General features: G+C 44.3%; 1 protein-coding gene across 2 annotated transcripts; it reads left to right on the top strand.

Annotated features, from left to right (window-relative positions):
* LOC109736464 (protein PHR1-LIKE 1-like) lies at window positions 1–5,120 on the top strand. Of its 2 annotated transcripts, none has more exons than XM_073496395.1 (5): window positions 1–413; window positions 587–663; window positions 784–820; window positions 918–1,014; window positions 4,389–5,120. In XM_073496395.1, exons 1-5 carry the CDS (start codon window positions 200–202, stop codon window positions 4,480–4,482), a joined length of 519 nt encoding a protein of 172 aa, XP_073352496.1. In that variant the 5' UTR covers window positions 1–199; the 3' UTR covers window positions 4,483–5,120. The 2 variants fall into 2 exon arrangements, with proteins under 2 accessions (XP_073352496.1, XP_020151276.1); XM_020295687.4 differs by lacking the exon at window positions 4,389–5,120 and adding an exon at window positions 1,203–1,931 and having other exon boundaries at window positions 13–413.
* The last annotated feature ends 22,879 nt before the right edge of the window (window positions 5,121–27,999 follow it).

Genomic DNA, 27,999 nt, shown 5'->3' with positions numbered 1-27,999 from the left:
GCACGCGCCAGCTAGCTTCACATGCAGATAGATAGAATTCAATGGCGACCTCCTTTAATTTGGCCTGATCTATATCTTCCACCAGAGTTGATTAAATGATAATGAGATGAGATCGATGCAACACAACGACAACAGCCTCAAATCAGCTCTCAAGCGCCTCGATCATCAGGTCGCTAGCGAGATCACCATCGGTTAAACGATGGGGACAAGCAGCATGGGCAACGATGGGAGTTCAGCCGCAAGCAACGATGACAGCACGGTGGAGGAGGAAGGCGGCCAGGACATGACCAGGGCCGGCGACTCATCGTCGTCGGTGCGCCCCTACGTTCGTTCCAAGAATCCCCGCCTCCGCTGGACGCCGGAGCTCCACCACTGCTTCGTCCGCGCCGTGGAAAGGCTCGGCGGCCAAGATTGTAAGCCTACTCATTTTTCCACCATCCTAACTACTCCCTCCGTCCCATAATATAAGAACGTTTTTGACACTAGCCGTCCCATAATATAAGATTTTTTTTATATTATAGGACAGAGGAAGTATATATATATATGCATCGATTGACATGTCAACTTGATGTTTATTTTTGTGCAGGTGCAACTCCTAAGCTCGTCCTTCAGTTGATGAACGTTAGAGGGCTTAGCATAGGCCATGTCAAGAGCCATCTCCAGGTACGCATCACTTTACTTCTTAATTTTGCATCGTCGTCTTTTGCTGTGCGTTCATGTTTCACTGATTCCCCTTTGCATGCGTAATGCTAATTCTGCAATTAACTGACGATGGGCCTTCAGATGTACAGAAGCAAGAAGATTGACCACTCCGGCCAGGGTATGTCCACGAATTCGTGAATTTCACAGCCCTTTCTTATTTGATTTGAATGGATTCAGTATATTTTGCCCCTGATCTGACCGATTATTATGTGCAGTCATCATAGGTCACTTGCAACAGGGAGGACAAGTCTATAACTACGCTCATCTCCCCTTCCATCATCGTGTCAGTGGTGCCGGTACAATGCTCTCTAGGTGTGGATCTACTAAATTGCCCTCTACACATTTTGTTGTTGTTAAGCAATTGACTATATCTTTTGGATAATTTAGGATAAATTTATTTCCCTCATCCTCTGCATTATGAAATAAAACGACTAGCAAAGTTATTCAACAATCCTAGATTGTTAGTTCTGACTGATTAATCTCCTTGGATGACGAACTAGGTTTGGCACTAGACCATGTCCTCCATGGAAGGGGAGCTGGCATGAACCATACTGGCTCCATGGCCACCGTTTACTTGGATCAAAACCCTACTATTCATCATCAGCAAGAGCTCATCATGACGAGGCTCCCCTTAGAGCACGTGCTCAACATGTATCTGGCTATAACCCAGCTTTGATAGTCCAAGAATCATGTTCATCAAGAAATGATCATCACGCCATGAACCGCTACAACTATGAAAGACGGCCGATGCAAGCTGCTACAATGGTGGACAACAATGATCATATCCATGGTCGTGATATAGACCTGGATCTCTCGCTCGATATCGGTGGTGGACAGCGGCTAGAGATGAAGAGCAAGAGAGGCTGCACGAGATGGGGGAAACAAGCAGAAGAAGATGATGACCATCAGGTTGATGTCAATGAAGAATGAAGAGCACTGCTACTAGACTGTCTCTATCCCTATTCTCTCCTAGTCCTAGTACTCTTGATCGAAAGGGGAGTAGTGCTAGTGATCATGCACTAGATCTAGATGTCAATGTGGATAAGATAGGGAAAGTGCAATATGCAATCAGGGCAAGCACTCTTGGTCTCAGCATATGATCGATCAGTTGCAGTATAGTACTTAATACTTATCCATATCCATATATACATATGTAGAGCAAGAAACCTATGTATAACATATAAAACTTATTTAGTATTTATTATATGTGTCCTTTTTTTTTCCAAAAACAGGGGAACGCCCTCGGCCTCAGTAATTATATGTTTTTTTCTTTGAAAAGGAGGTTGAACCCCCTGAAAGAAAAGGAGTTATGCCATGACACAAGCCGGGGCCCAATCAAATCCCGCCTGAATGAAATATTCGGCGGGGAAGAACCGAGAACGTGCGCAATAGTATTATTCTTATTGCGAGCGATGTTATACAAGGTTGGATATTGTTCTCTGAGACTGGCATTGCCTAGCCAGATGTCTTCCCAGAAACGAATCTCTGGCCCGTCCTTTATCGCGAAAGACCCAAAGCGAAAGAGATGTTTCTTTGCCGCCATTAGGCCAACCCAAAAGTGCGAGTCGCCAGGTTTCCAATATGCATGGGATACCGCCTTTTGGCCTAGATACTTGTTGCGCAACATGGTTTGCCAAACACCATCCTCGGTAAGAAGTTTAAATAACCATTTACTGAGAAGGGCCTCATTCTTGACCTGCAGGTCATGAATTCCAAGGCCACCTTGGTCTTTAGGCCTACAAACCACGCTCCATTTGGCCAGCCTGTATTTTTTCTTTTCACCGTCTCCTTGCCAAAAAAATCTGGATCTAAAGTAGTCCAGTCTTTGCAGGACCCCTTTTGGGAGTTGGAAGAAAGAAAGCATATAGAGAACCATATTTGTGAGGACAGAGTTAATCAAAACCAGCCGACCACCAACTGAGAGTAGTTTTCCTTTCCAACTGCTCAACCGTTTCTCTAGACGCTCCTCCACATGCTTCCACTCCGCAATGGTGAGACGCGGATAATGAACCGGTATTCCCAGATATTTAATCGGGAATTGGCCAAGTGATAGGACAGGATACATGCGGTGGTTTGAGGAGGTTGTTGAAGTCTTGACCCCTAATCCAAGCTATATAAGATAAGGTAGACTTGCTAACAACCTCCTCGGATACAACTCACGCATACGAATACAACTACCGCATATACACGCACATACACAAGTTGACACGCTACAACCTATCTTTTAACATCCTCCCTCAATCTTAACATGTCAAGGTTCAGAATGTTCTTGAAGGCTTGAAGCTGTCGAACTTGTAGTGGCTTAGTGAACCCATCTGCAACTTGGTCTCCAGTTGGAATGAACTTTATCTCCAAAAAAAATTGTGCAACTCTTTCACGAACAAAGTGAAAGTCAATTTCTATGTGCTTTGTCCTGGCATGAAATACATGATTTGCAGATAGATATGTTGCTCCAAGATTATCACACCATTAGTATGACACACGTGGTCTTTCAACTTTTAGTTCATCAAGAAGTGTTTCTACCCACATCACCTCAGCAGTAGCATTTGCCAAAGACTTGTACTCAGCCTCAGTGCTAGAACGTGAGACTGTTGCTTGTTTCTTTGCGTGCCATGATATAAGATTCGAACCAAAGAACACAACAAAGCCTCCAGTGGATCTCCTGTCATCAGGACACCCTGCCCAATCTGCATCAGAGAAAGCACTAACTATTGTTGAAGGAGATTTACATATTGTCAAACTAGTTCCAACACTTCCTTGGATATATCTTAGTATTCGCTTTACAGCTGTCTAGTGAACAGAAGTAGGAGCATGCAAAAATTGACAGACTTTGTTGACAGAAAAAGATATATCTGGTCTTGTTAATGTTAAGTACTGAAGTGCACCAACTGTACTTCTATATTTGGTTCCTTCTTCTGGACTTAGTAACTCTCCTTCATGCAATGACAATTTTTCAGTAGTTGACATAGGTGTGCTGGAAGGCTTACAATCTGTCATTCCTACACGCCTGAGTAGGTCTTTGGCATACTTCTCTTGAGTTAGCAAGATACCTTCATCTAATCGTTTAACTTCTATGCCTAGGAAATAGTGCAACTCCCCTAGGTCTTTGATTGCAAATTCACTTTTAAAATTTCTTAACAAAGCTGAGGTGGCCTTTGATGAAGAGCTAGCAACAATTATATCATCAACATAAATATGATCACCTTCCCTTTCTAAAAGAAGAACATAGAGGTGTCTCCCCTTGATGGTCGGAAACCAAGTTGTTGCAGCTTTGAGCTCAACCTTGAATACCATGCCCTGGGTGCCTGTTTTAGACCATACAGAGCTTTGTCCAACCTGCACACATGATGTGGCCTTGACCCATCCTCAAAACCAGGTGGCTGTCGCATATAGACCTCTTCCTCGAGAACGCCATGCAAGAACGCATTCTGTACATCCAATTGGCGAAGGCTCCATCCCCTGGAGACAACAACAGACAAAACAAGCCTAATAGTAGTAGCTTTTACCACTGGACTAAAGGTGTCCTCATAGTCAATACCATATCATTGTTTGAATCCTTTAGCCACTAACCTAGCCTTTGATACGTCCATTTTGCATCATGTTTCCTTGCTGTTACTTATAATGTTTTTATCCATAATAATGCTTTTTGGAGTAATCCTAATGCCTTTTCTCTCATAATTTACAAGGAACACACCAAGAGGGAGAATTCTGGCAGCTGGAAATCTGGACCTGGAAAAGCTATGTCTGGCCACCTATTCTGCACAACTCCAAATGAGCTGAAACTTTACGGAGAATTTTTATGTATTATTTAAGAAATATTGGAGCCAATAAACACCAGAGGGGGGCCACCAGGTGGGCACAACCCACCTGGCGCGCCCTGGTGGGTTGTGGCCTCCTCGGCCCACCTCTGGTGCCCATCTTTTGGTATATAAGTCATTTTGACCTAGAAACAATAAGGAGGAGGCTTTCAGGACGAAGTGCCGCCGTCTCGAGGCGGAACTTGGGCAGGAGCACTTTTGCCCTCCGGTGGAGCGATTCTGCCGGGGGAACTTCCCTCCCGGAGGGGGAAATCATCGTCATCATCATCACCAACAACTCTCCCATCTTGGGGAGGGCGATCTCCATCAACATCTTCACCAGCACCATCTCATCTCAAACCCTAGTTCATCTCTTGTATTCAATCTTGTTACCGGAACTATAGATTGGTGCTAGGGGGTAACTAGTAGTGTTGATTACATCTTGTAGTTGATTACTATATGGTTTATTTGGTGGAAGATTATATGTTCAGATCCATTATGCATATTAATACCCCTCTGATCATGAGCATGGTTATTGTTTGTGAGTAGTTACTTTTGTTCTTGAGGTCACGGGAGAAATCATGTTGCAAGTAATCATGTGAATTTGATATGTGTTCAATATTTTGATGGTATGTATGTTGTGATTCCCTTAGTGGTGTCATGTGAACGTCGACTACATGACACTTCATCATATTTGGGCCTAAGGGAATGCATTGTGGAGTAGTAAATAGATGGTGGGTTGCGAGAGTGACAGAAACTTAAACCCCAGTTTATGCACTATTCCGTAAGGGACCGATTGGATCCTAAAGTTTAATGCTATGGTTAGAATTTATTCTTAATACTTTTCTCGTAATTGCGGATGCTTGCAGGAGGGTTAATCATAAGTAGGAGGTTTGTTCAAGTAAGAACAACACCTAAGCACCGGTCCACCCACATATCAAACTATCAAAGTAGCAAACACAAATCAAACCAACATGATGAAAGTGACTAGATGAAATTCCCGTGTACCCTCAAGAACGCTTGCTTATTATAAGAGACCGTTTTTGTTGGGGATATGACTATCAGGCATGACCCGCCAGGAGGGGCCGGGTCATCCTTATGACGATTCACCTCCATGAAGCCCAAGAGTGTGATAGCAGTTCATAGATAGGCTGAGTAGAGGGCCCAAGCCCAAAGGCGGCTTAAGGCCCACGGTTATAAATCGCCATGTATCTATGACTTGTATTGTAAGGCATATGTAATTGGTCTCCAAGCCGGACACGTATATGAGTCGGCCGGGACTCTATAGACCGCAGGGCGTCAACCCATGTATATAAGGGGACGACCCGGCGGCGGCTTAGGGCAAGAAAGAAGAGATCGAGAGCTAGGCAAGCGTATTTGCTCCCTGGTCATCGAAACCCTAGCAATACCACCTCAAACTGGATTAGGCCTTTACCTTCACCGCAAGGGGCCGAACCAGTATAAACTCCCCGTGTCCTTTGTCCTGTTTAACCCCTTTAAGCTAACTTCGTCGCGATGGCTCCACGACTAAGTCCTCACACTAGGACATCTGACGTGACAATTCCACGATAGTTGGCACCCACCGTGGGGCTATCGCATGATGGTTTCGAGTTCTTAGAGGGCAACTTCGAAGGGCTCAAGGGATACGCCGTGGGCCGGATGACCAAGAGTCGTCGCGGCAAGCTCTACATCGACGACGCAGGCTGGGGCCCCGAGGCCGGCTCAATTGAGTATGGGTACCGGGTCCCCTTCGGCGGAATTCACGTCTTCATTGGCAAAATCGGCGAGCCGGGCCCTGAGCCGGACATCTGCACCGACATCATCGAGACGGCTCAGCGTGCGAGACCCGCCCGAGTTCGGCCCGCCATGAAACATGCCTTCGTGGGATTCATCCATGGAGCAGAATCTGAGGATAGATCGGTGTCTGGCGGTGAGACGGTCGTTTACTCTGATGGTGAATCATCCACCGGTGAGACCGAGTCATTGTACCAACTGCAAGACGGCCGGCTTGGGGGCTGTTCCAATGGCGACAGTATTCCAGACCCCTGTGAGCTGCCGAACCGGGTTGCGATCTTCATGGCCAGTACGCAGCCGGTGCAACACTCCTCGACTGCAGCAACACTTATTTCCGGGTCAACAGCGGCAACGGCTGCCGGGGCAGGAGGCCCTGTGCGCCCGCCGGCTGAAGCCTTAACTGACTTAGTGGATAAACTGACAGCGCTGGTAACAACGGTGGTTAACCCGGCGGATCAGGATCAGCACAATGCGGCGGTTGCGAAATTGCGTGATGAGATATCACATGCCAAGGAGGAGCTGAACGCAGAAAACGCGAGGATGGCTGAGAAGCGAGCCGCTTTGGATGCTCAGGCACAGCGGATTCAGTCAGAGTCGTACCAGCTTATGCTAGATCAGAACGCCTCGAATGCTGTCATGAGAAGGAGGCACCGGAGTCATCTGCCCCCGGTTTATGAGGCAAGGAATATCTTTAACACGCCAGGAGCAGGAACCAGTAACCCTACAGTGGTAAACTGGGTCGAGACACCCGGAACGGGCACGCCGGTTCAGCCATGAACAACAGACCCGCCTCGTCAGAGTAATAACCCGCCGCAGCACGTGCCAACACCATCGGGTCATTACTCTAACCCTTTGGATAACATGATCGCTGCAGCGTCACGATTGGCGGCTCTCCCAGTTGAAGGTGAATCCCCGACGGTGGTTGAAACATGGAGGGCTAGAGAGCTCCTTCAAACTGCTTTAGTTCAGCAGCAGGCGTATTCTTACAGTCTTGACAGGATTCACTCCACCCCTCGCCCAAGCCGGAGTTATAGCAGGCATATGGATGAACCGGCTGTGTCAAGCAGTGCGCGAAACCGTAACCCGCCACACGGGCATAACCCGGCGGGCGGCGGTGCTGATGCTCAGAACGTGGTGGATCAAGGTAGAGCCCGCCGAGAGGCCGAGTTAGAGGCGCAGTATGCGGCCCGTCAACCTACTCCGGTTCGTCTGACAACTTCGGTGGAGCCAGGTGTAACCTTCAGGAATTTGGGCGTGCCGTGTTTAGTGCCGGCTCTACGCAACGAACGTCTGCCCAAGGATTTCAAGGGTCCCCATAAGGTGCCTAATTATACAGCCGATTTACCTCCCGAGGTATGGATCGAGAGTTATGAGATGGCCATGGAGTTACTGGATGTCAGTGATGCGACATGTGCTAAATATTTCCCCCTGATGTTGGAAGGGACGACCCGTACTTGACTAAAGGGGCTCCCTGCCAACTCCGTCGGGTCATGGGCCGAGTTAAAAGCCCGGTTTATCTAGAATTTCAAGGATACATGCAAGCAGCCCATGTCAATTGTGTATTTAGCCTCCTGTATCCAGGAGGAAGGTGAGTCAACAACCCATTGGGTGCACCGGGTCTCAACAATTCTTCACTCGTCAGATCGCAAGGCATCAATCTTGAGCAGCTGTTAAATCAACCCTGCCCAAGGCACGGGACGCGAGAAAGGCCGTCTTCAGACCTCTGGAAAGATTGCTTTATTATGAAGGAGTTCAAAAATTCAAATTTTTACCAAGATGGTCATGGGCCGGGTGGCGGCGCAGGATCCGGCTTTCATGGACCGGGTTATGGCGGTGGCGGCTCTAACTCCGGGTTCCAAGGAAATCAAGGTGGTCATGGCAACCAAGGTGGTTACAATCAACAGAATAATCAGGGGAATCAGCAGCAGCAACAGTCTGGTTATCAGAGCAACCCGAAGCAGTTGAATAGTGGACAATATCATGTCTTTACCACTAGCTTATGTAAGCGCGACCAGAAGCTTCATAAGAGGGCAGTCAATGCCGTTGAGCCGGCGGTTCCCCGTTACTTGCGCTAGTCTGAGCAACCCATTGTATGGAGCCGGGAAGATCACCCGCCTCGGGTTGACAATCCGGGTCACTTGGCTCTAGTAGTTGCACCTCAGGTTGGAGGATATAAGTTCACCAAAGTACTCATGGATGGAGGGAGCAGCATCAATATCCTTTATTATGAAACCTTCCGCCGCATGGGGTTGACTGATAAAAACCTTAAGCCGTCAAACCCCGTTTTCCATGGCGTGGTGCCTGGTAAGTCGGCTTATCCGATTGGTAAGATAGCTTTGGAGGTTGCTTTTGGAGATGATCATGACTCTAGGTCAGAGACATTGACCTTTGAAGTGGTCAAAATCCAAAGCCCATATCACGCTCTGTTTGGACGGCCGGCTTACGCCAAGTTCATGGCACGACCTTGTTATGTGTATCTGCAGCTTAAGATGCCGGGTCACAAGGGAACCATCACGGTGCATGGGAGCCGGAGGATAGCCTTGGAATGTGAGGAAGGAGACGTTGCTTATGCCGAGTCTGCTTGCAAAGATAATGTTGACCCGGCGGACATGACGTCTCTGAAGAAGCCAACCACAGAGTAGGATCCTTCGCTCAAATTTAAGTTGGCAGATGATACTAAGATGGTTGATTTTATTCCTGGCGATTCATCGAAATAGTTCAGTATCAGTGCCAATCTGGATCCGAAATAGGAAAACGCGCCCATCGAGTTCATCCGTGAGAATCGAGACATCTTTGCATGGAAACCTTCAGACATGCCGGGTGTACCGAGGGAACTCGCTGAGCACACTCTTAATATTGATCCAAAATTTAAGCCGGTCAAACAGTTTCTTCGCTGATTCAACGAGGAAAGGCGAAAGGCCATTAGAGAGGAAGTGGCCCGGCTCTTGTCAGCTGGGTTTATCATTGAAGTTTTCCACCCTGAATGGTTGGCTAACCCGGTGCTGGTACTTAAGAAGAATGGCACTTGGCGGATGTGTGTGGATTACACGGATTTGAACAAGGCTTGTCTGGCTGATCCGTTTGCTCTCCCTCGTATTGATCAAATCATTGATGCTACGGCGGGCTGTGAGCGTCTGAGTTTTTTGGATGCTTATTCTGGTTATCATCAGCTCAAGATGGCAGTTAAGGACCAGGAGAAGACAACTTTCATTACTCCGTTTGGAGCCTTCTGCTATGTGTCTATGCCTTTTGGGCTCAAGAGTGCCGAGGCGACTTATCAGCGGTGTGTGCAAAATTGCCTTCACAATCAGATCGGGCGCAATATTCATGCTTATGTCGATGACATTGTGGTGAAGTCAAGAAATAAGGAGACCCTGATTGATGATTTGAAGGAGACATTTGATAATCTCCGGGTCTACAAGATGATTCTTAATCCGGCTAAATGTGTCTTTGGTGTGCCTGCAGGCAAGCTCTTGGGTTTTTTGGTTTCTAACAGAGGCATTGAAGCTAACCCGGAGAAAATCAAAGCTACCACTTCTTTGGCTAAGTCGGCGTGCATTAATGACGTTCAGCGCTTGACGGGTCATATTGCTGCTTTGAGCCGGTTCATAAGCCGGCTGGGTGAGAAGGCTATCCCCCTCTATCAAATGATGAAGAAGACAGATCATTTTGTTTGGAGTGATGCGGCTAACCAAGCATTTGAGGATCTGAAGAAACAGTTGGCTGAGCCGCCCGTGCTTGCTGCCCCTGTCAATAAGGAGCCTCTGTTGTTATACGTGGCTGCTAACAGCCGGGCTGTCAGTGTGGCCATAGTGGTAGAAAGGAAGGAGGCAGGCAAGGAATACCCGGTTCAACGGCCGGTTTATTATATCAGTGAGGTGCTCATTGAGTCCAAGCAGAGATACCCACATTGGCAGAAGCTTGTGTATGGAGTTTTCATGGCAAGCCGGAAGCTTAAGCAATATTTTCAGGGTCATCCCATCACTGTGGTTAGTTCTGCTCCTTTGGGGGATATCATCCAAAACAGGGAAGCAACTGGCCGGGTTGCTAAATGGGCAATTGAGCTTGGGCCTCACGGATTAAAATATGTGCCTCGTACGGCTATCAAGTCTCAAGCACTTGTGGATTTCATCAATGATTGGACAGAGTTGCAGGCACCAGAGGAAAAGCCGGATAACACGTATTGGACTATTCACTTTGACGGGTCTAGGCAACTGGAGGGCTCGGGGGCTGGAGTTGTCTTGACTTCCCCACGAGGTGATAACTTTTCCTATGTCCTCCGATTAATGTTCCCTTGTACTAACAATGCAGCTGAGTATGAGGCCCTGCTCCATGGTCGTCGGATGGCTAAGGAGATGAATTTAAGCCGGGTGAGATGCTTTGGAGATTCAGATCTGGTGGCCCAACAGGTCTCTGGTACTTGGGATTCAAAGGATCCGCTTATGGCGGCTTATCGTCGAGAGGTTGATGCCATTGCAGGTCACTTCAAGGGTTACCAAGTTGAACACATCGATCGAAGGAAGAATGAGGCGGCTGATAATTTAAGCCGGCTAGGCTCTCAGCGTAAGTCGGTGCCACCGAATACGTTCTTGGATGTATTACTCAATCCTTCGGTCAAATTGCCTATGGAGGAGGACCTTGCTATTCCTGACCCGGAGGCACAATTGGTGGCGGCTCTTCATGCTATTCCAGATTGGACAGTGCCCTATTTGGCTTACATGACCCGGGGTGAGTTACCTGAGGATAACGACAATTGTCAATGGGGAGTTGCACCATTGCAGTGTTACAGGAGCGTTTCAGCGCTGTGTTTCTCCTGAAGAAGGCGGTGAGATTCTACGTGAAATCCACGAAGGAGATTGTGGTCATCATGCCGGCTCTAAATCCCTGGTGGCCAAGGCTTTTCGTTACGGGTTCTATTGGTTGACGGCTCATGCTGATGCTGAGGACCTGGTCAAAAAATGTGATGGTTGTCAGAAGTTTTCACGTCGAGCTCATGTTCCGGCTCAGGAGCTGAGGATGATCCCAATCACTTGGCCGTTTGCAACATGGGGGCTTGACATGGTTGGACCTTTCAAGAGGTCCAAGGATAAGAAGACCCACCTTTTGGTGGCGGTTGATAAATTCACAAAGTGGGTCGAGGCAGAGCCGGTGAGCAAGTGTGATGCAGCCACGGCGGTTCAATTCATGAAGAAGGTGATCTTCCGCTTTGGTTTTCCACACAGCATTATAACAGATAATGGCACTAATCTCTCCAAGGGTGCTATGAAAGAATTTTGTCAACGTGAGCATATCCGGCTTGATATCTCATCAGTGGCTCACCCCCAGTCTAATGGTCAAGCGGAGAGAGCCAATCAAGAGATCTTGAGAGGCATCAAGCCCCGGATTATGGTTCCTTTATAGCGAATGCCGGGTTGTTGGGTGGAGGAGTTGCCTTCTGTATTATGGAGCATTAGTACTACCCCCAACAGGTCTACATGTTATACACCTTTTTTCATGGTCTACGGAGCAGAGGCGGTTCTCCCTTGTGACATCCATCACGACTCACCTCGGGTGGCGACTTATGTTGAAGCTGACAATGAAAAAGCATGTCAGGAAGCACTTGACCTGTTAGATGAGGAGCGTGACATCGCAGCGGCTCGTTCAGCGATTTACCAGCAAGATCTGTGCCATTACCACAGCCGCCGGGTTAAAACCAGAACTTTCCAAGAAGGCGATCTAGTGCTCCGACTCATCCAGGATCAGACTGATATGCACAAGTTATCCCCACCTTGGGAAGGACCCTTTGTGGTCAGCAAGAATCTAAACAACGGGTCATACTACCTTATCGATGTTCGAGAGCACAAAGACTCACGTAAATCGGAGGAGGAGACCCACCGGCCGTGGAATATTACTCATCTTCGGCCTTATTACACCTGAGCCACAGGCTCTTCTGATGTACATATTATAATAATGTATATATTATTATCAATATAATAAAGTCGGCATGCCTGTCAAAGCAGGGCCTCTATCGTTTTTCTCTTTAAATCATGAGTTTTTTGGTCACTTGGGGGCTTCTGCTTTATAGAGCAAAGTTATGATTACCCTTTGATCCGGCTTATAAGCCACAAAAAAAATTGGGGGCTTGCTACCCAGGTTAAAGGGACCAAAGAGAGTATGTTGCAAAAGCACAACTCAAACATAGGTGCCCATTGAGCATAGCTCAGAAATATTGCTTGGGGGATCTTTTGTTCTAAAGAACAAGAATTGCTATAACCCTTGTGATAGGCTTAAAAGCCAGGCTTGGAAGCCAGGTGTATTCACCTAAAACCCCGGGTTATCCTGCCTGTATGCCAGATGCTTCTCCATCAGGTAATCCTGATTGACCCGGCGAGCTCTCAGCAGTCAATCTTTTCAACAAGACCCTGAACTGGTTAAGGTTAAAACACCGGTTTCTCATGTGAGGGCACGGCTTACGGATAGCAAGGAGAAGCTCAGGCTGATAAAGCCGCCTTCCTTGAAACTTGGATAAATCGGCCTGTGATGCATGATGCTACTCTGACCCCGCGTACTCCTGATAAGTCTATCTTTAAATGAGAACTGAACTTATCCGGGTTAAAATGTTGATTGGGTAATGTGAGTGCCGGCTCACGGAAAGCGCGTACCTTCCAGTGGCTAATGCTAGTTTCATTGAAGAAGACATTTTGGCTTGGCGGCCTATGAAAGCCTTGGATTTTTTCTGTTGATTTGCTTTGAACGTCTTTCTGCGTTTTTTCTTGTGACATAGTAATACATGGTTGAAAATCAGTAAGGCTTATAAGGCCTTATGAGTCATATATGACATTAACCGGTGTTCATTAACCTGGCCTAGTTGTTGACTATAAGTCGCCAGTATAAAGTAACATGATATCCGGTGTTTTTTAACCCGGACTTGTTTTTAAGCCGGCAATATATACTTACCAGTGCTCAAATTTTGGGTTATCACCCTTATTTCACTAGTTTCGACAATGTGATCAAATATCACAGGTATGCTATATGCTCAAATATATGGTTATTCCTAAGTCCAGCTTTGGTTATAACTTATGATTATTTCTCTATATCTATTGGGCATTATGACCCGTCCTGCGGTAAACGGTGGGACACTCGTGATCTGTTTTTGTATACAGGAATAGATTCAAAAAGCTGATATTATAAACATCAATGGCACCTATTCAATTAGCAATTTCATGCAAAGCGGAACATGCTCGATGGCACGACAGATTCAAAAGTTTTACTACTCTATTACAAGCCTCCACGGGCTAAATAAGACCAAAGTGTTTTTAAAAGCTCAAGTGTTTACAGCCGCCCGGCGGTTAAGTCCTCTTGGCCTTGTTGCTCGGAGTCTTCGGCGTCATCCTTTGCCGGCTCTTCGTCTTCTTCTGCTGGCTGAAAAGTTGGCGATGACCAATCGATACCAGATAAAGCTTCAAATTCAGCTTCATCATCTATAAGCTCAGACGGATCGACTTCAGGAGCAAAGGTGTGCTTACGGATTGGTGGGATTAAGTCCATCATTCTGTAAGCCAGAGTTGGCATCTTCTTATGCTCCCGGTCATAAGCCGGATGGTACTTGGAGAGGTCCGAGTCATTAGCAATCATTGTGGCCATTGGACGAATTTCTTTTACACAGGCTGTGAAGTCCTTCTGATCGAAAGGAGTACCATCTTCTTTCAAACTTGGGTAACCAGTAGCTACCTCAGACGGGTCAAGCTCTGGTACCCATGCCTTGGCCCGACTCAAAGCTGTCACGGCGCCGGCTCTTGCAGATGATCGCTTTATTTCATCAAACCTAACAGGCAGCACAGAGAGTTTCTTCAAAACATCTAACAACATAGTTGGTGCTTGACCTGTTGGTGAAATAGAGGCTAGGGCACGTTGAGTCCCAGTGTACAGCTGTTCAACAAGTGTATAGACAGCTTTAAGCTTCACCAGCATGTCTTGATTGAGATTGCTGCTTCTGGGACCTGATTATATTGCAGAATGATTAAATGGCGGGTTAGATGATCAAAATAATGATTCATTTCTGATAAGGAGGCTCACCAAAGATAGCTGAAACCATCTGATTCACACGGCTTTTTAAACCGGTAAGCTCAGTGGTCACTTCTTGAAGCGCCGCCTCTGCCTTCTCAGCACGTTGGGTCAAAGCCGTCTTTTCATCCGCCCAGGTCTTTTTCTCAGCTTCAAAGCTGGTTTTTAGTTTTTCCGATTCAAACACACTAAACTGAAATTTTGCCTCTGCCTTCCGGGTCTCAGTTTCCTGAGTCGCCAGCCGGGTCTTTGCATCATTCAATTGACCTTCTAGTTCAGCAGTGGCAACCTGTACAAAGTATGGAGTTATCAACATTTATATCAAGCTTACAAGATTACAAGTCTCAAGTATTTTGCCAGCAATAACACTTGACAGTTGGGGGCTAATGTCTATCAACGATTTTTTTTCAAGACAACGACTCTCATGCATTAAGTCCCAAATACTTTGCAAGCAAAACTACTTGGCACTTGGGGGCTAATGCATACCGTTTGTTTTTTCTTCATCATAAGCCGGAAGTGATATAACAATCCCAACCGACTCATGGGGGCTAGGCAGTCAAGATCTTTCTTTTTATAACAAGACAAATAGGACCGGCTCATTCCCGTTGATTAAACCGGCCCTTGGGGGCTACAGACGGAAAACTCAAGTTGTACAAGCATCCGGTTTACATTTAAACCGCCCAAGGAGGGTTTCTAGGACAGCAGTTATGGATTTTTTTAAAGTCTACAACCTATTCAATCTGGTCATAGCCAGTAGACTTGGGGGCTGGCAGGATATGTATACAAATTACTTAAAGCTGGAAGTCATACCTCATATTTTTGGTGCATCTGCTTCACCATATCAATTTCGAGATCGCGGCTGCAGTGGACCTGGCTGAGATAGCCGGAGAGGATCTCATTGCTGCTCAGTTGGGTGTAATGAGAAATGTCAAACTTCTGTTTCTGCCTCTCAATGACTTCTTGCTTGGCAGTATGTTTTGCTAGAGCTATTGGATTTCCCGGCTCTACAAAGCCGGTGCCAGTAATCAACACATCATCATCTTGAGGCTCTGACGGCTTAGACGAACCCGAGGGGGCAGAAGTTGAAGGATTAATAGCAGTGCCACCAATGCTAAGATCTAGAATCTCAGGAGGGGTGACAGTGACAGGTTCTTCCGGCTGTTTATCGGAAGCCTCAGGGACAAAGACTTGTTGTTCCGGCTCAGTGATTTCAGGTGTTTCTGTTGGCTTGATCACTTTAGCCTTTTTGTTTGGCTTTGCTTGGCCGCTACAGAGGTTATGATAAGTCAGTGTTAATATAATAATATATGAAGTTATAGAGTAAAGCTAGTTGTTGTTACCTAGGGGCAGTCTTGAAAGCCGGCATTTCAGTTTGTGATGAGCCGTTAGAAGAACGAGCAAGTTCCTGGTCAATGATCATTAAAAGAGTTAAGTGACAAATAAGTAAGACCTGTCAGCAGATGAGAAGAATTTTAGAAGTTTAAAAAAGCACCTCGTTTCGGCGTTTCCGAGGAGCAGGGGTGTTTGGTAAGCCGGAGGATAATTCATCACCTCCACTGGTCCGGGTCTGGCGACGGCTTTCATGTTGCTGTCGTTTCAAAAGAAAGTGAGGATCTAAATAAGCCAAGGGGTGTGAAAACCTTACTTTCCGGGTTACTTGTCGAAGTTTCTGTCTTGGCAAAGATTCTGAGCCGGAGGAAATAATAGTTACCTCTTCTCCAGCTGCTTGGCTGGCTCCCGTCTCAGCCTGATAATAATTAGTGTCAATAAGATGGTTGAAAAATAAGCCAAGAGAGTCAAGGGCTACCTCCGACTCAGAGGTATCATCCAGCTTGAGCAGGTCAGAGGTGCTGGGTTTCTTTTTCTTCTTGCTGGTCTTCTTGGCGGTTTTCCTAGCGGCCTTCTTGGCAGCCCTGGCCTTCTTAGCAGCCTCGTGGTCATACTCCGCTTTCCAGAATTCTGACTTAGCCTGCAGAGGTTGTCAAAGGTTGAGTTAATCAGATATTCAAATGATGAGATGAAGATATAGTAAGTTCAGAGGCTTACATCTGGTGGCGGGTTAAGCTTGCTGAAAGGGGCCAGACATACTTTGACACAATCCTCCGGGTCTTCGTTTAGAAGAGACTTCACCATTTCATTGATTGCTTCCTCAGTTAATGGTTCGGAGTTGTGGCGCAGTGAATCTTTTTCATCACCAGTATATGTACCCATTAAGCCGGTACGACGGCTCAACGGGATGATCCGCCGAGAAACCCAGCACCTGACTAAATCAACTTCGGTCAGCCCGTTTCCTAGCAGAGCTTTGATTTTCACGATAGTAGGTGCAATCTTCTTCCATTCAGCGGTAGTAAGCTTTTCAGGAAGATTATGTTTGGGGTTCAGGCGCTCAACACGGTAACCCAGCAGAGTATTCTCATCAGCCGGAGAAGTGTCTTTGCAGTAAAACCACGTCTGGTTCCAGTCTTTAGGGTGACTCGGCAACATGGCGTAAGGAAAGATGGCGTCTCTGCGACGTTGAATCAAGATTCCGCCTAGTTCCAAGCTAGGACCATTGGTGAATTCAGTCTGGCGGTTTAAGTAAAATACGCTCGAAAGAGTTCAACACTGGGCTCCTCTTGAAGGTACACCTCATAGAAGACTTGAAAGTTGCAAATATTTGACACGGAATTGGGTCAGATGTCTTAAGGGTGGAGCTGGAAGAAGTGCAACACGTCTCGAAAAAACTTAGAGCCGGGTGGTGAGAAGCCCCGGTTCATGTGGTCAGTAAAAATGATGACTTCGCCGTCTTTCGGTTGAGGTCTCTCTTCGCCCGGGTTAGGATCACGATAATGCATCACGCTTTTGGTAGGTAAATATCCGGTTTTGAAAAAGTCTTTGAGAGTGCTCTCGGTGACGATGGAAGGGACCCAATTGCATGTGTACACTATTTTCGGCGGCATTGTGGAAGAAAACCTAAAGGAAAGAAAATTTGCCGGTTCAAGTCAATTGGTGAAATCACACTTTAAGTGCTAACAATATACATTCAGGATGGCGGCTTAAGTGAGGACTAATGGTATATGAATAATTGTAAGCCGGATGTGTAAGCCGCCATGAAGGGTACATGTATTCAAAATTTGACAGAATGTAAAATTCTACTAAGTGTTGGACAAACAGGTTTCACAGATTACAGTTAGAAATTTGGATCTGAAACTGGGCAGAAAAAGGGAATAAATCTGAAACCTACAGAGGCGACAGTGCAAGTGCATAGGTGTTCTAAATGGGATCTGCAGCGATCAGGATATGTTCTAATATTTAAAATAGATGCTAAACTACCACCGCGCGAGATCTGTGTGGTTTGTGGATCTAATCCATGGATGTAGCCAAAGAATAAAGACGGCGACGACGAACACTGACGAGCACCGACGAACACTGGAGAACATTGAAATCCTAATGCCAGATCTACGACGGAGGAAGAAGGGCTTACCGATGCTGATGAGATGGCGGGGAGGTGCCGCGGTTCTCCGGTCCGTTCAGGATGATGCAGCGGCCGGAGTTGAAGACGGAGGCGGAGGTCGACGGCGGCGGAGCTAGTGCAGGTTGGCGCATCGCAAGGAGGAAGAAGAGATGAGAAGGAAAGAAGGGGGAAGGAGAGGAGAGCTCGAGGCTTTATTTATAAGCCTGAAAGGACAAACGATAGGCACGAAAATCGAGGAGACAAAAAATGGATAAGTGACGACGCGGGCGCCTCGATTTCTGAAAAGATAGTAAAGTAAGATATTTATTAAGATTTGGGTTCTGTGAAGCATTAATGACAGATGACGTCACGGCGGGTTACCGAAAATTCAGAAGATGATGTCACGGCGGGTTACAATATTTCACAGTCAAGATGAGGAAGGATTTTTCTAAATATTAAAGATTGACATGAACAAGTTCAAATCAACCCGGGGCCTAATGTTGGGGATATGACTATCAAGCATGACCCGCCAGGAGGGGCCGGGTCATCCTTATGACGATTCACCTCCATGAAGCCCAAGAGAGTGATAACAGTTCATAGATAGGCTGAGTAGAGGGCCCAAGCCCAAAGGCGGCTTAAGGCCCACGGTTATAAACCGCCATGTATCTATGACTTGTATTGTAAGGCATATGTAATTGGTCTCCGAGCCGGACACGTATATGAGCCGGCCGGGACTCTGTAGACCGCAGGGCGTCAACCCGTGTATATAAGGGGACGACCCGACGGCGGCTTAGGGCAAGAAAGAAGAGATCGAGAGCTAGGCAAGCGTATTCGCTCCCTGGTCATCGAAACCCTAGCAATACCGCCTCAAACTGGATTAGGCCTTTACCTTCACCGCAAGGGGCCGAACCAGTATAAACTCCCCGTGTCCTTTGTCCTGTTTAACCCCTTTAAGCTAACTTCATCGCGATGGCTCCACGACTAAGTCCTCACACTAGGACATCTAACGTGACAATTCCACAACAGTTTTGGCCTGTCCTTTGCCTCAAAAGGATTGGGCTACCTTGCTGCATACTTGTTACTATTATCGTTACTTGCTCATTACAAATTATCTTGCTATCAAACTACTCGCTACTTACAATTTCAGCACTTGCAGACATTACCTTACTGAAAACTACTTGTCATTTCCTTCTGCTCCTCGTTGGGTTCGACACTCTTACTTGTCGAAAAGAGCTACAATTGATCCCCTATACTTGTGGGTCATCAAGGCTATTTTCTGGCGCCGTTGCCGGGGAGTGAAGCGCCTTTGGTAAGTGGAATTCGGTAAGGAAACATTTATATAGTGTGCTGAAATTTATTGTCACTTGTTACTATGGAAAACAGTCCATTGAGGGGTTTGTTCGGGGTATCTTCACCTCGTCCGGAACCACAATTAGCTACCCCTCAACCTACTGCACCTACTAAAAATATTGAATATGAAATTCCTTCGGGTATGATAGAACAACTGCTAGCTAATCCTTATGCAGGGGATGGAACCGAACATCCTGATATGCACTTGATATATGTGGAACAAATTTGTGGATTGTTTAAGCTTGCAGGTTTACCCGGAGATGAGAAAGGTTTTCCCTTTATCTTTGAAGGGAAAAGCATTGGCATGGTATAGGCTATGCGATGATATTGGATCATTTGGAATTGTTTGAAATTGGAGTTCCACCAAAAAAAATATCCTATGCATCTAGTTCATCGTGATCGGAATTATATATATAATTTTTGGCCTCGTGAAGGAGAAAGTATCGCTCTAGCTTGGGGGAGGCTTAAGTGAATGTTGTACTCGTGCCCCAATCATGAGCTCCCAGGAGAAATTATTATTCAGAACTTTTATGCTCGGCTTTCTCGCAATGATCAAACCATGCTGGATACTTCTTGTGCTAGTTCCTTTATGAAGAAGACTATTGAATTCTGGTGGGATCTTTTGGAAAGAATTAAACGCAACTCTGAAGATTGGGAACTCGACGAATTTAATGAGTCAGGTATTAAGCTTAAGTATGATTGTGTTAAATCTTTTATGGATACCGATGCTTTTCAAAAGTTTAGCACTAAATACGGACTTGACTCCGAGATAGTAGCCTCCTTATGTGAATCATTTGCTAGTCATGTTGAACTCCCTAAAGAGAAGTGGTTTAAATATCACCCATCTATTAAAGAAGAAATTGAAAAACCAACACCAGTTAAAGAAGAAACTATACTTTATAATGTTGATCCAGTTGTTCCTACTGCTTACATTGAGAAACATCCTTTTCCTGTAAGGATAAAGGAACATGCTAAAGTTTCAACTGTGGTTAACAAAAGCTCTGTTAGAACACCTAAACCAGATGAACAAATTAGAGTTGAACCTAATATTTCTATGGTTAAAGATCTCTTAGAAGAAGATGTGGATGGGCTTGTTATCTACTTATGTGCAGAAGCTGCTAGAATTGCCAAACCCGAAAAAGGGATAAAAATAGACCTGTTGTTGGCCTGCCTGTCATTTCAGTTAAAATAGGAGACCAATGTTATCATGGTTTATGTGACATGGGTGCTAGTGTGAGTGCTATTCCTTACAAGCTATATCAAGAAATTAGGGAAGACATAGCACCTACAGAGTTAGAAGACATAGATGTTACTATTAAACTTGCAAATAGAGACACCATATCACCTTGTGGGATTATTAGAGATGTTGAAGTCTTGTGCGGGAAAAATAAAATACCCTACTGATTTTCTTGTTCTTGGTTCCCCACAAGATGACTTTTGTCCCATTATCTTTGGTAGACCTTTCTTGAACACAGTTAATGCTAAGATAGATAGCCAGTAACAAATTGTGGGTGTTAGCTTTGGTGATGAGTCTCGTGAGTTTAATTTTTCCAAGTTTAGTAGAAACCATCATGAAAAAGAATTGCCTAGTAAGGATGAATTAATTGGTCTTGCTTCTATTGTTGTGCCACCTACTGATCCTTTAGAGCAATACTTTCTAGACCATGAAAATGAATTACATATGCATGAAAGAAATGAAATAAATAATACTTTCTTTGAACAACGTCCTCTACTTAAACACAATTTGCCTATTGAAACTCTAGGAGGTCCTCCTCCACCTAAGGGTGATCCTGTGTTTGAATTAAAATAATTGCCAGACACTTTGAAATATGCTTATCTTGATGAAAAGAAAATATATCCTGTTATTATCAGTGCTAACCTTTCAGAACATGAAGAAGAAAGATTATTGAAAGTTCTAAGGAAGCACCAAGCTGCTACTGGATATACTCTTGATGATTTAAAGGGCATTATTCGCACTCTATGTCAGCACGAAATTAATATGGAACATGATGCTAAACCAGTTGTTGATCATCAACGTCGACTAAATCCGAAGATGAAAGAGGTGGTAAGAACGGAAATATTAAAACTTCTGGAAGCAGGTATAATTTATCCTATAGCTGATAGTAGATGGGTAAGTCCTGTTCATTGTGTCCCTAAGAAAGGAGGTATTATTTTTGTCCCTAATGATAAGAATGAACTTATTCCACAAAGAATTCTTACATGCTATAAAATGGTAATTGATTTCAGAAAATTAAATAAAGCTACTAGAAAAGATCATTACCCTTTGCCTTTTATTGATCAAATGCTTGAAAGATTATCTAAGCACACACTTTTGCTTCCTTGATGGATATTTTGGCTTTTCACAAATACCTGTTTCTCAACCTAATCAAGAAAAGACCACTTTTACTTGTCCTTTTGGAACCTATGCTTATAGACGTATGCCTTTTGGTTTATGTAATGCACCCGCTACCTTTCAAAGATGTATGATGGCTATATTCTCTGACTTTTGTGAAAAGATTGTTGAGGTTCTCATGGATGATTTTTTTGTTTATGGGAATTCTTTTGATGATTGTTTAAGCAATCTTGATCGAGTTTCGCAGAGATGTGAACAAACAAATATTGTATTGAATTGGGAGAAGTGCCACTTTATGGTTAATGAAGGCATTGTCTTGGGTCATAAAATTTCTGAAAAGGGTATTGAAGTGGACCAAGCTAAGGTTGATGCAATTAAGAAAATGCCATGTTCTAAGGACATCAAAGATATTCGTAGTTTCCTAGGTCATGCTAGTTTCTATAGGTGGTTTATTAAAGATTTCTCTAAAATTTCCAGGCCTCTCACTAGTCTTTTGCAAAAGGATGTTCCTTTTGTTTTTGATGATGATTGTTTAGAAGCCTTTGAAACACTCAAGAAAGCCTTAATTTCTGCACCTATTGTTCAACCACCTGATTGGAATTTGCCTTTTGACATTATGTGTGATGCTAGTGATTATGCTATTGGTGTTGTTCTAGGGCAAAGAGTTGATAAGAAACTGAATGTTATTCATTATGCTAGTAAAACTCTAGACAGTGCTCAAAGAAATTATGCTACTACTGAAAAAGAATTCTTTGCAGCGGTGTTTGATTGTGATAAGTTTAGACCTTATATTGTTGATTCCAAAGTAGCTGTTCACACAGGCCATGCTGCTATTAAATATCTTATGGAAAAGAAAGATGCTAAACCTAGACTTATTCATTGGATTCTCTTGTTACAAGAATTTGATTTGCATATCATTGATAGAAAAGGAGCTGAGAACCCCGTAGCTGATAATTTGTCTAGGCTTGAAAATGTGCTTGATGACCCACTACCTATTGATGAGAGTTTTCCTGATGAGCAGTTAGCTGCAATAAGTGTTGCTAATGGTACTCCTTGGTATGCTGACTATGCTAATTACATTGTTGCTAAATATTTACCACCTAGCTTTACTTACCAACAAAAGAAAAAAAATTCTTCTATGATTTAAGACATTACTTTTGGGATCACCCACATCTTTATAAAGAAGGACTATATGGTATTATTAGACGTTGTGTACCTGAGCATGAACAGGGACAAATCTATGGAAATGTCACTCCGAAGCTTATGGAGGGCATCATGCTGGAGATAGAACTGCTCACAAGGTATTGCAATCTGGATTTTATTGGCCTACTCTCTTCAAGGATGCCTGTAAGTTTGTCTCATCTTGTGATGAATGCCAAAGAATAGGTAATATCGGTAAGCGTCAAGAAATGCCTATGAATTATTCACTTGCTGTTGAACCATTTGATGTTTGGGGATTTGATTACATGGGACCTTTTCCTTCCTCTAATGGGTATACACATATTCTGGTTGCTGTCGATTATGTCACTAAATGGGTAGAAGCTATTCCAACTAGTAGTGCTGATCACAACACCTCTATTAAAATGCTTAAGGAAGTTATTTTCCCAAGGTTTGGAGTCCCTAGATATTTAACGAATGATGGTGGTTCACACTTTATTCATGGTGCTTTCCGCAAAATGCTTGCCAAGTATGATGTTAACCATAGAATTGCATCACCTTATCATCCTTAGTCTAGTGGTCAAGTTGAGCTTAGCAATAGAGAAATAAAATTAATTTTGCAAAAGACTATCAATAGGTCCAGGAAGAATTGGTCTAAGAAATTAGATGATGCACTTTGGGCTTATAGGACAACATATAAAAATCCTATGGGTATGTCTCCTTATAAAATGGTTTATGTAAAAGCTTGTCATTTGCCTCTTGAGTTAGAACATAAAGCATATTGGGCAGTTAAAGAACTCAACTATGACTTCAAACTTGCTGGTGAAAAGAGGTTATTTGATATAAGCTCATTAGATGAATGGAGAACCCAATCATATGAAAATGCAAAGTTATTTAAAGAAAAAGTTAAAAGATGGCATGACAAAAGAATCCAAAAACGTGAGTTTAAAGTCGGAGAGTATGTTCTTTTGTACAACTCTCGTTTCAGATTCTTTGCAGGCAAACTCCTCTCAAAATGGGAAGGCCCCTATGTCATCGAGGAGGTTTACCGGTCTGGAGCCATCAAAATAAATAATTTCGAAGGCACTAACCCGAAGGTTGTCAATGGGCAACGAATAAAGCATTATATCTCAGGTACGCCTATTAATGTTGAAAGCAATATTGTCCAAACTTTGACACCGGAAGAGCACATAAGAGAGTCCTTCCGGAACACTCCAGAATCATCAAAATAAGGAGGTACGTAGTACGGTAAGTAAACAGACTCAGAAAAATATGCAAAAATATTTTTTGTCAGTTTTGGAATAATTAAGAATTTTAGGAATAAAGAAACTGCCAGGAAGCATCCCCTAGTGGGGAGAAGACACCAGGGCGCGCGAGGCTTGTCTGGCGCGCCCAGGTGGGTTGTGCCCACCTGGGACACCTTCCGTACTCCGTTTTTCTTCCATGTACTTGTCCTCCAAAATAAAAAATCTATATATACTTCCCGAACCTGTTAACCACCGTGTCGTGGAGAAAATCCTTTGTTCTCTTTTCTTGCTATTTTCTGGCAGATTCAACTAAACCAACGCCATGTCTCCCTCACCCTTCAACCATGGAGAAGGAGACATAACTTTGGTTCAGGAAGATCTAAGGAGGGATGAAGCTGAAGAGGTTGCTATGGAGGAAGAAGAGGAAGGTCCCTTTGGGATTCACCCTCCGGCCTCCGAGAGGGGTACACTAGCTGGCATCTCTACTCACCCTAATCCTCATCAAGCTCTTCGGGAGATTCAAGGTTTGAAGGATCTACTCATGGTTATATTGGAGAACACTACATCACCACCATCACCTTCTTCACCACCAAAGGAGAACCGAGTATCGGGTATGGGCACTCCCCTTGGCTTCCGCCAAGCTTGGGGCAGGTGCCCCGGTATCGTATCATCCCACTATCTTTTTTGCTTTTACTTATATTAGTTCAATCTTTTGCCTAGATGAATAAAGTTTAGTTCGATCTTTTCTTCTTTTAGAGTTTGCTTACTGATCTATCATTGTTATCGTGTGCAAGTTATACAATAAAGTTTAGTGTGAGTTTTTGCTTTCTTTGCTTTCATGTTGCAAATAAAGAAAGAAAAAGAGAAAGGAAATAAATAAAAGAAAGGAAATAAGTCAATATGATCATATACTAATCCTATGGTAGGTGATAGCACCACATGAGGAAAAGTATAAGTAAGAAATTTTATTAGAGATTGACAAACATAGCATTAGTCAATTATGCAACTCATGAAAGAATCAATAAGGGAAGGGAAGATTCACATATAAATATACCATCCTAGAAATCTTTTGTGATTGTGAATCCTCATGAAAATATTATATGCCAAAATTGTTGACGTTGGACAAGGAAGACAACGTAATGGTTTATGTTTGTTTATATTCACATAGAAGTCATATTGTCATAGATCCTTTAACATGTGGTGCTTGCCCCCTATCCTTGCTAGCCAAAAATTCCGCACTAAGTAGAGATACTACATGTGCATCCAAAAACCCTAAAACCCAAATCTTTTTCAAGTGTCCACCATACCTACCTAGGGGTTGAACAAGATCCCTCAAGTAAGTTGTCATCGGTGCAAAAAGGCAATAAAAATTGCTTCTAAATATGTAAGATCATTTAGTGTAAGAGAAAATTAAGCGTTGTACGAACTTGGATGACAAAGAATAAAAGCGACAGACTGCATAATAAAGGTTGTCATCTTAAGGGGCAATACAACGTGACATTCTCTTGCACTAAGGGATTGAGCATGCAAACAAATAAGCGCATGGCAACCTCTGCTTCCCTCTGCGAAGGGCCTATCTTTTACTTTTATGTATTTACTTTTATGAAAAGAGTCAAAGTTTTCCTTCTATTCCTTTTATTTTTCACTTTGGGCAAGCATCATGTGGTGAGGAAAGATAGCATGAGTTATTATTGTTGACATCACCTTTGAGGTGAGTATGTTGGGAGGCGAATTATAAGCCCCTATCTTTCTATGTGTCCGGTTGAAACGTTTTGCTCATGGGTACGAGGTGAATGTTAGCAATCATAGAAGACTATATGATGGTTGAGTATGTGGACTTGCTTAAAAGGCTCCGACACGTGACTCTTCCTGAAAAGACGATGAATTGTAGTTGCAAAGTTGACTGAGAAAATAGTTTGTTGGTTTCTAATAGAGTTTTTGCTTTATACTTCGATTGTGTGATGAACTGTTACTTACTTATAGGAAGTATATGATGCAAGTTCTATGATAAAAGTCCTATGTTACATTTTGTTGCTGTTATAATAATCAACATGATGCTTCTATGTCCGTATTTTGTTTTTATCGACACCTCTCTCTCAAAGCATGTGGACATGTTTTTCGATTTTGGTTTTCGCTTGAGGACAAGTGAGGTCTAAGCTTGGGGGAGTTGATACGTCCATTTTGCATCATGTTTCCTTGATGTTATTTATAACGTTTTTATCCATAATAATGCTTTTTGGAGTAACTCTAATGCCTTTTATCTCATAATTTACAAGGAACACACCAAGAGAGAGAATTCTCGCAGCTGGAAATCTGGACCTGGAAAAGCTACGCCAGGCCACCTATTCTGCACAACTCCAAATGAGCTGAAACTTTACGGAGATTTTTTATGGATTATTTAAGAAATATTGGAGCCAATAAACACCAGAGGGGGCCACCAGGTAGGCACAACCCACCTGGGCGCGCCAGGCCCCCCAGACGCGCTCTGGTGGGTTGTGGCCTCCTCGGCCCACCTCCGGTGACCATCTTTTGGTATATAAGTCATTTTAACCTAGAAAAAATAAGGAGGAGGCTTTCGGGACGAAGCGTGATAATCCCCAAGTGCAGGGAACCATCGTAGAAATTCCCAATGGTGGAAGTGATAAGTATGGAGTGTCGAACCCACAAGGAGCTAAAGGTAAGATCAATATTCTCTCAAGTCCTATCTGCCACTGATACGACTCTACGTACACCGAACGTTTGCTTCCAACTAGAAACGAGAAATAAAACTACGTTGTGGGTATGAAGAGGATAACTTTGCATGGTATCGGAGAGCTAAAATATAGAAGTAGGTGATGTTATCATAAAGTTATAATATATTACTAAATATTATAAATAGCGAGTGTGGCATAATGATGGATCGGTGTGCGGAATTGTCCTAGGCAATTGTTAACAAGACCGGTAGTCGTCATTGCAATTTCATATGAGGGAGAGGCATAAGCTAACATACTTTCTCTTCTTGGATCATATGCACTTATGATTGGAACTCTAGAAAGCATACGCAACTACTAAAGATCATTAAGGTAAAACCCAACCATAGCATTAAAGCATCAAGTCCCCTTTATCCCATACGCAACAACCCCCTTACTCGGGTTTATGCTTCTGTCTCTCAAGCAACCCTCTATAAGAGAATCATGAACGTATTGCAACACCCTACAACGGGAATCCCTCACGCTTGCGCGACACGGAGGGCACCATAGGACAGCACCAAAATAAAACATACAACTCATACCAATCTAGATCATCAATCAACCCAAAGACAAAGGATATCTACTCAAAACATCATCGGATGGCAACACATCATTGGATCATAATATGTGGCATAAAGCACCATATTCAAGTAGGGATTACAGCGGGGTGCGGGAGAGTGGAGCGCGTAAAAGAGATGAGGATGGTGATGTTGATGAAGACGATCACCACGGCGATGATTCCCCTCCCGGTGGCACTCCGGCGCCACCAAGAGAGAGGAGGAGAGGTTCTCCCCCTTGTGCTTCCTCCTCCATGGCCTCCCCCCTGGATGGGGAGAGGTTCTCCCTCTGGATCTTGGCCTTCATGGCGATGATGGCCCCTCCGGGATCCTCCTCCATGGCCTCCGGTGATGATGGCCCCCTCCGGCAGGGTTCCAGAGAGGGCCTAGATTGATTTCTCATGGCTACAGAGGCTTGCGGCGGCGGAACTTCCGATCTAGGTTATTTTCTGGAGGTTTCTGTATTTATAGGAGAGGATGGCGTCGAGAACAAGTCAGGGGGCTCCACAGGGAGTCCACGAGGTAGGGGGCGCGCCCTAGGGGGGTGGACGCGCCCTCCACCCTCATGGGGCCCACGGGACTCCCCTCCGGTAACTCTTCGTTCTAGTATTTTTTATATTTTCCAGAAAAATTCTCCATTGATTTTCATCGCATTCCAAGAACTTTTATTTCTGCACAAAAACAACACCACGGTAGTTCTGCTGAAAACAGCGTCAGTCCGGGTTAGTTCTAATCAAATCATACCAAAATCATATAAAACTATTGTAAACATGGCATGCATACTTCATAAATTATAGATACGTTGGAGACGTATCAGCATCCCCAAGCTTAATTCC

This window comes from Aegilops tauschii, chromosome 4, assembly GCF_002575655.3.
Source record: "Aegilops tauschii subsp. strangulata cultivar AL8/78 chromosome 4, Aet v6.0, whole genome shotgun sequence".
In the NCBI taxonomy this organism is placed as follows: domain Eukaryota; kingdom Viridiplantae; phylum Streptophyta; class Magnoliopsida; order Poales; family Poaceae; genus Aegilops; species Aegilops tauschii.
The sequence above is the reverse complement of the archived record's forward strand: the minus strand, read 5'-3'. Positions and strand labels throughout refer to the sequence as shown.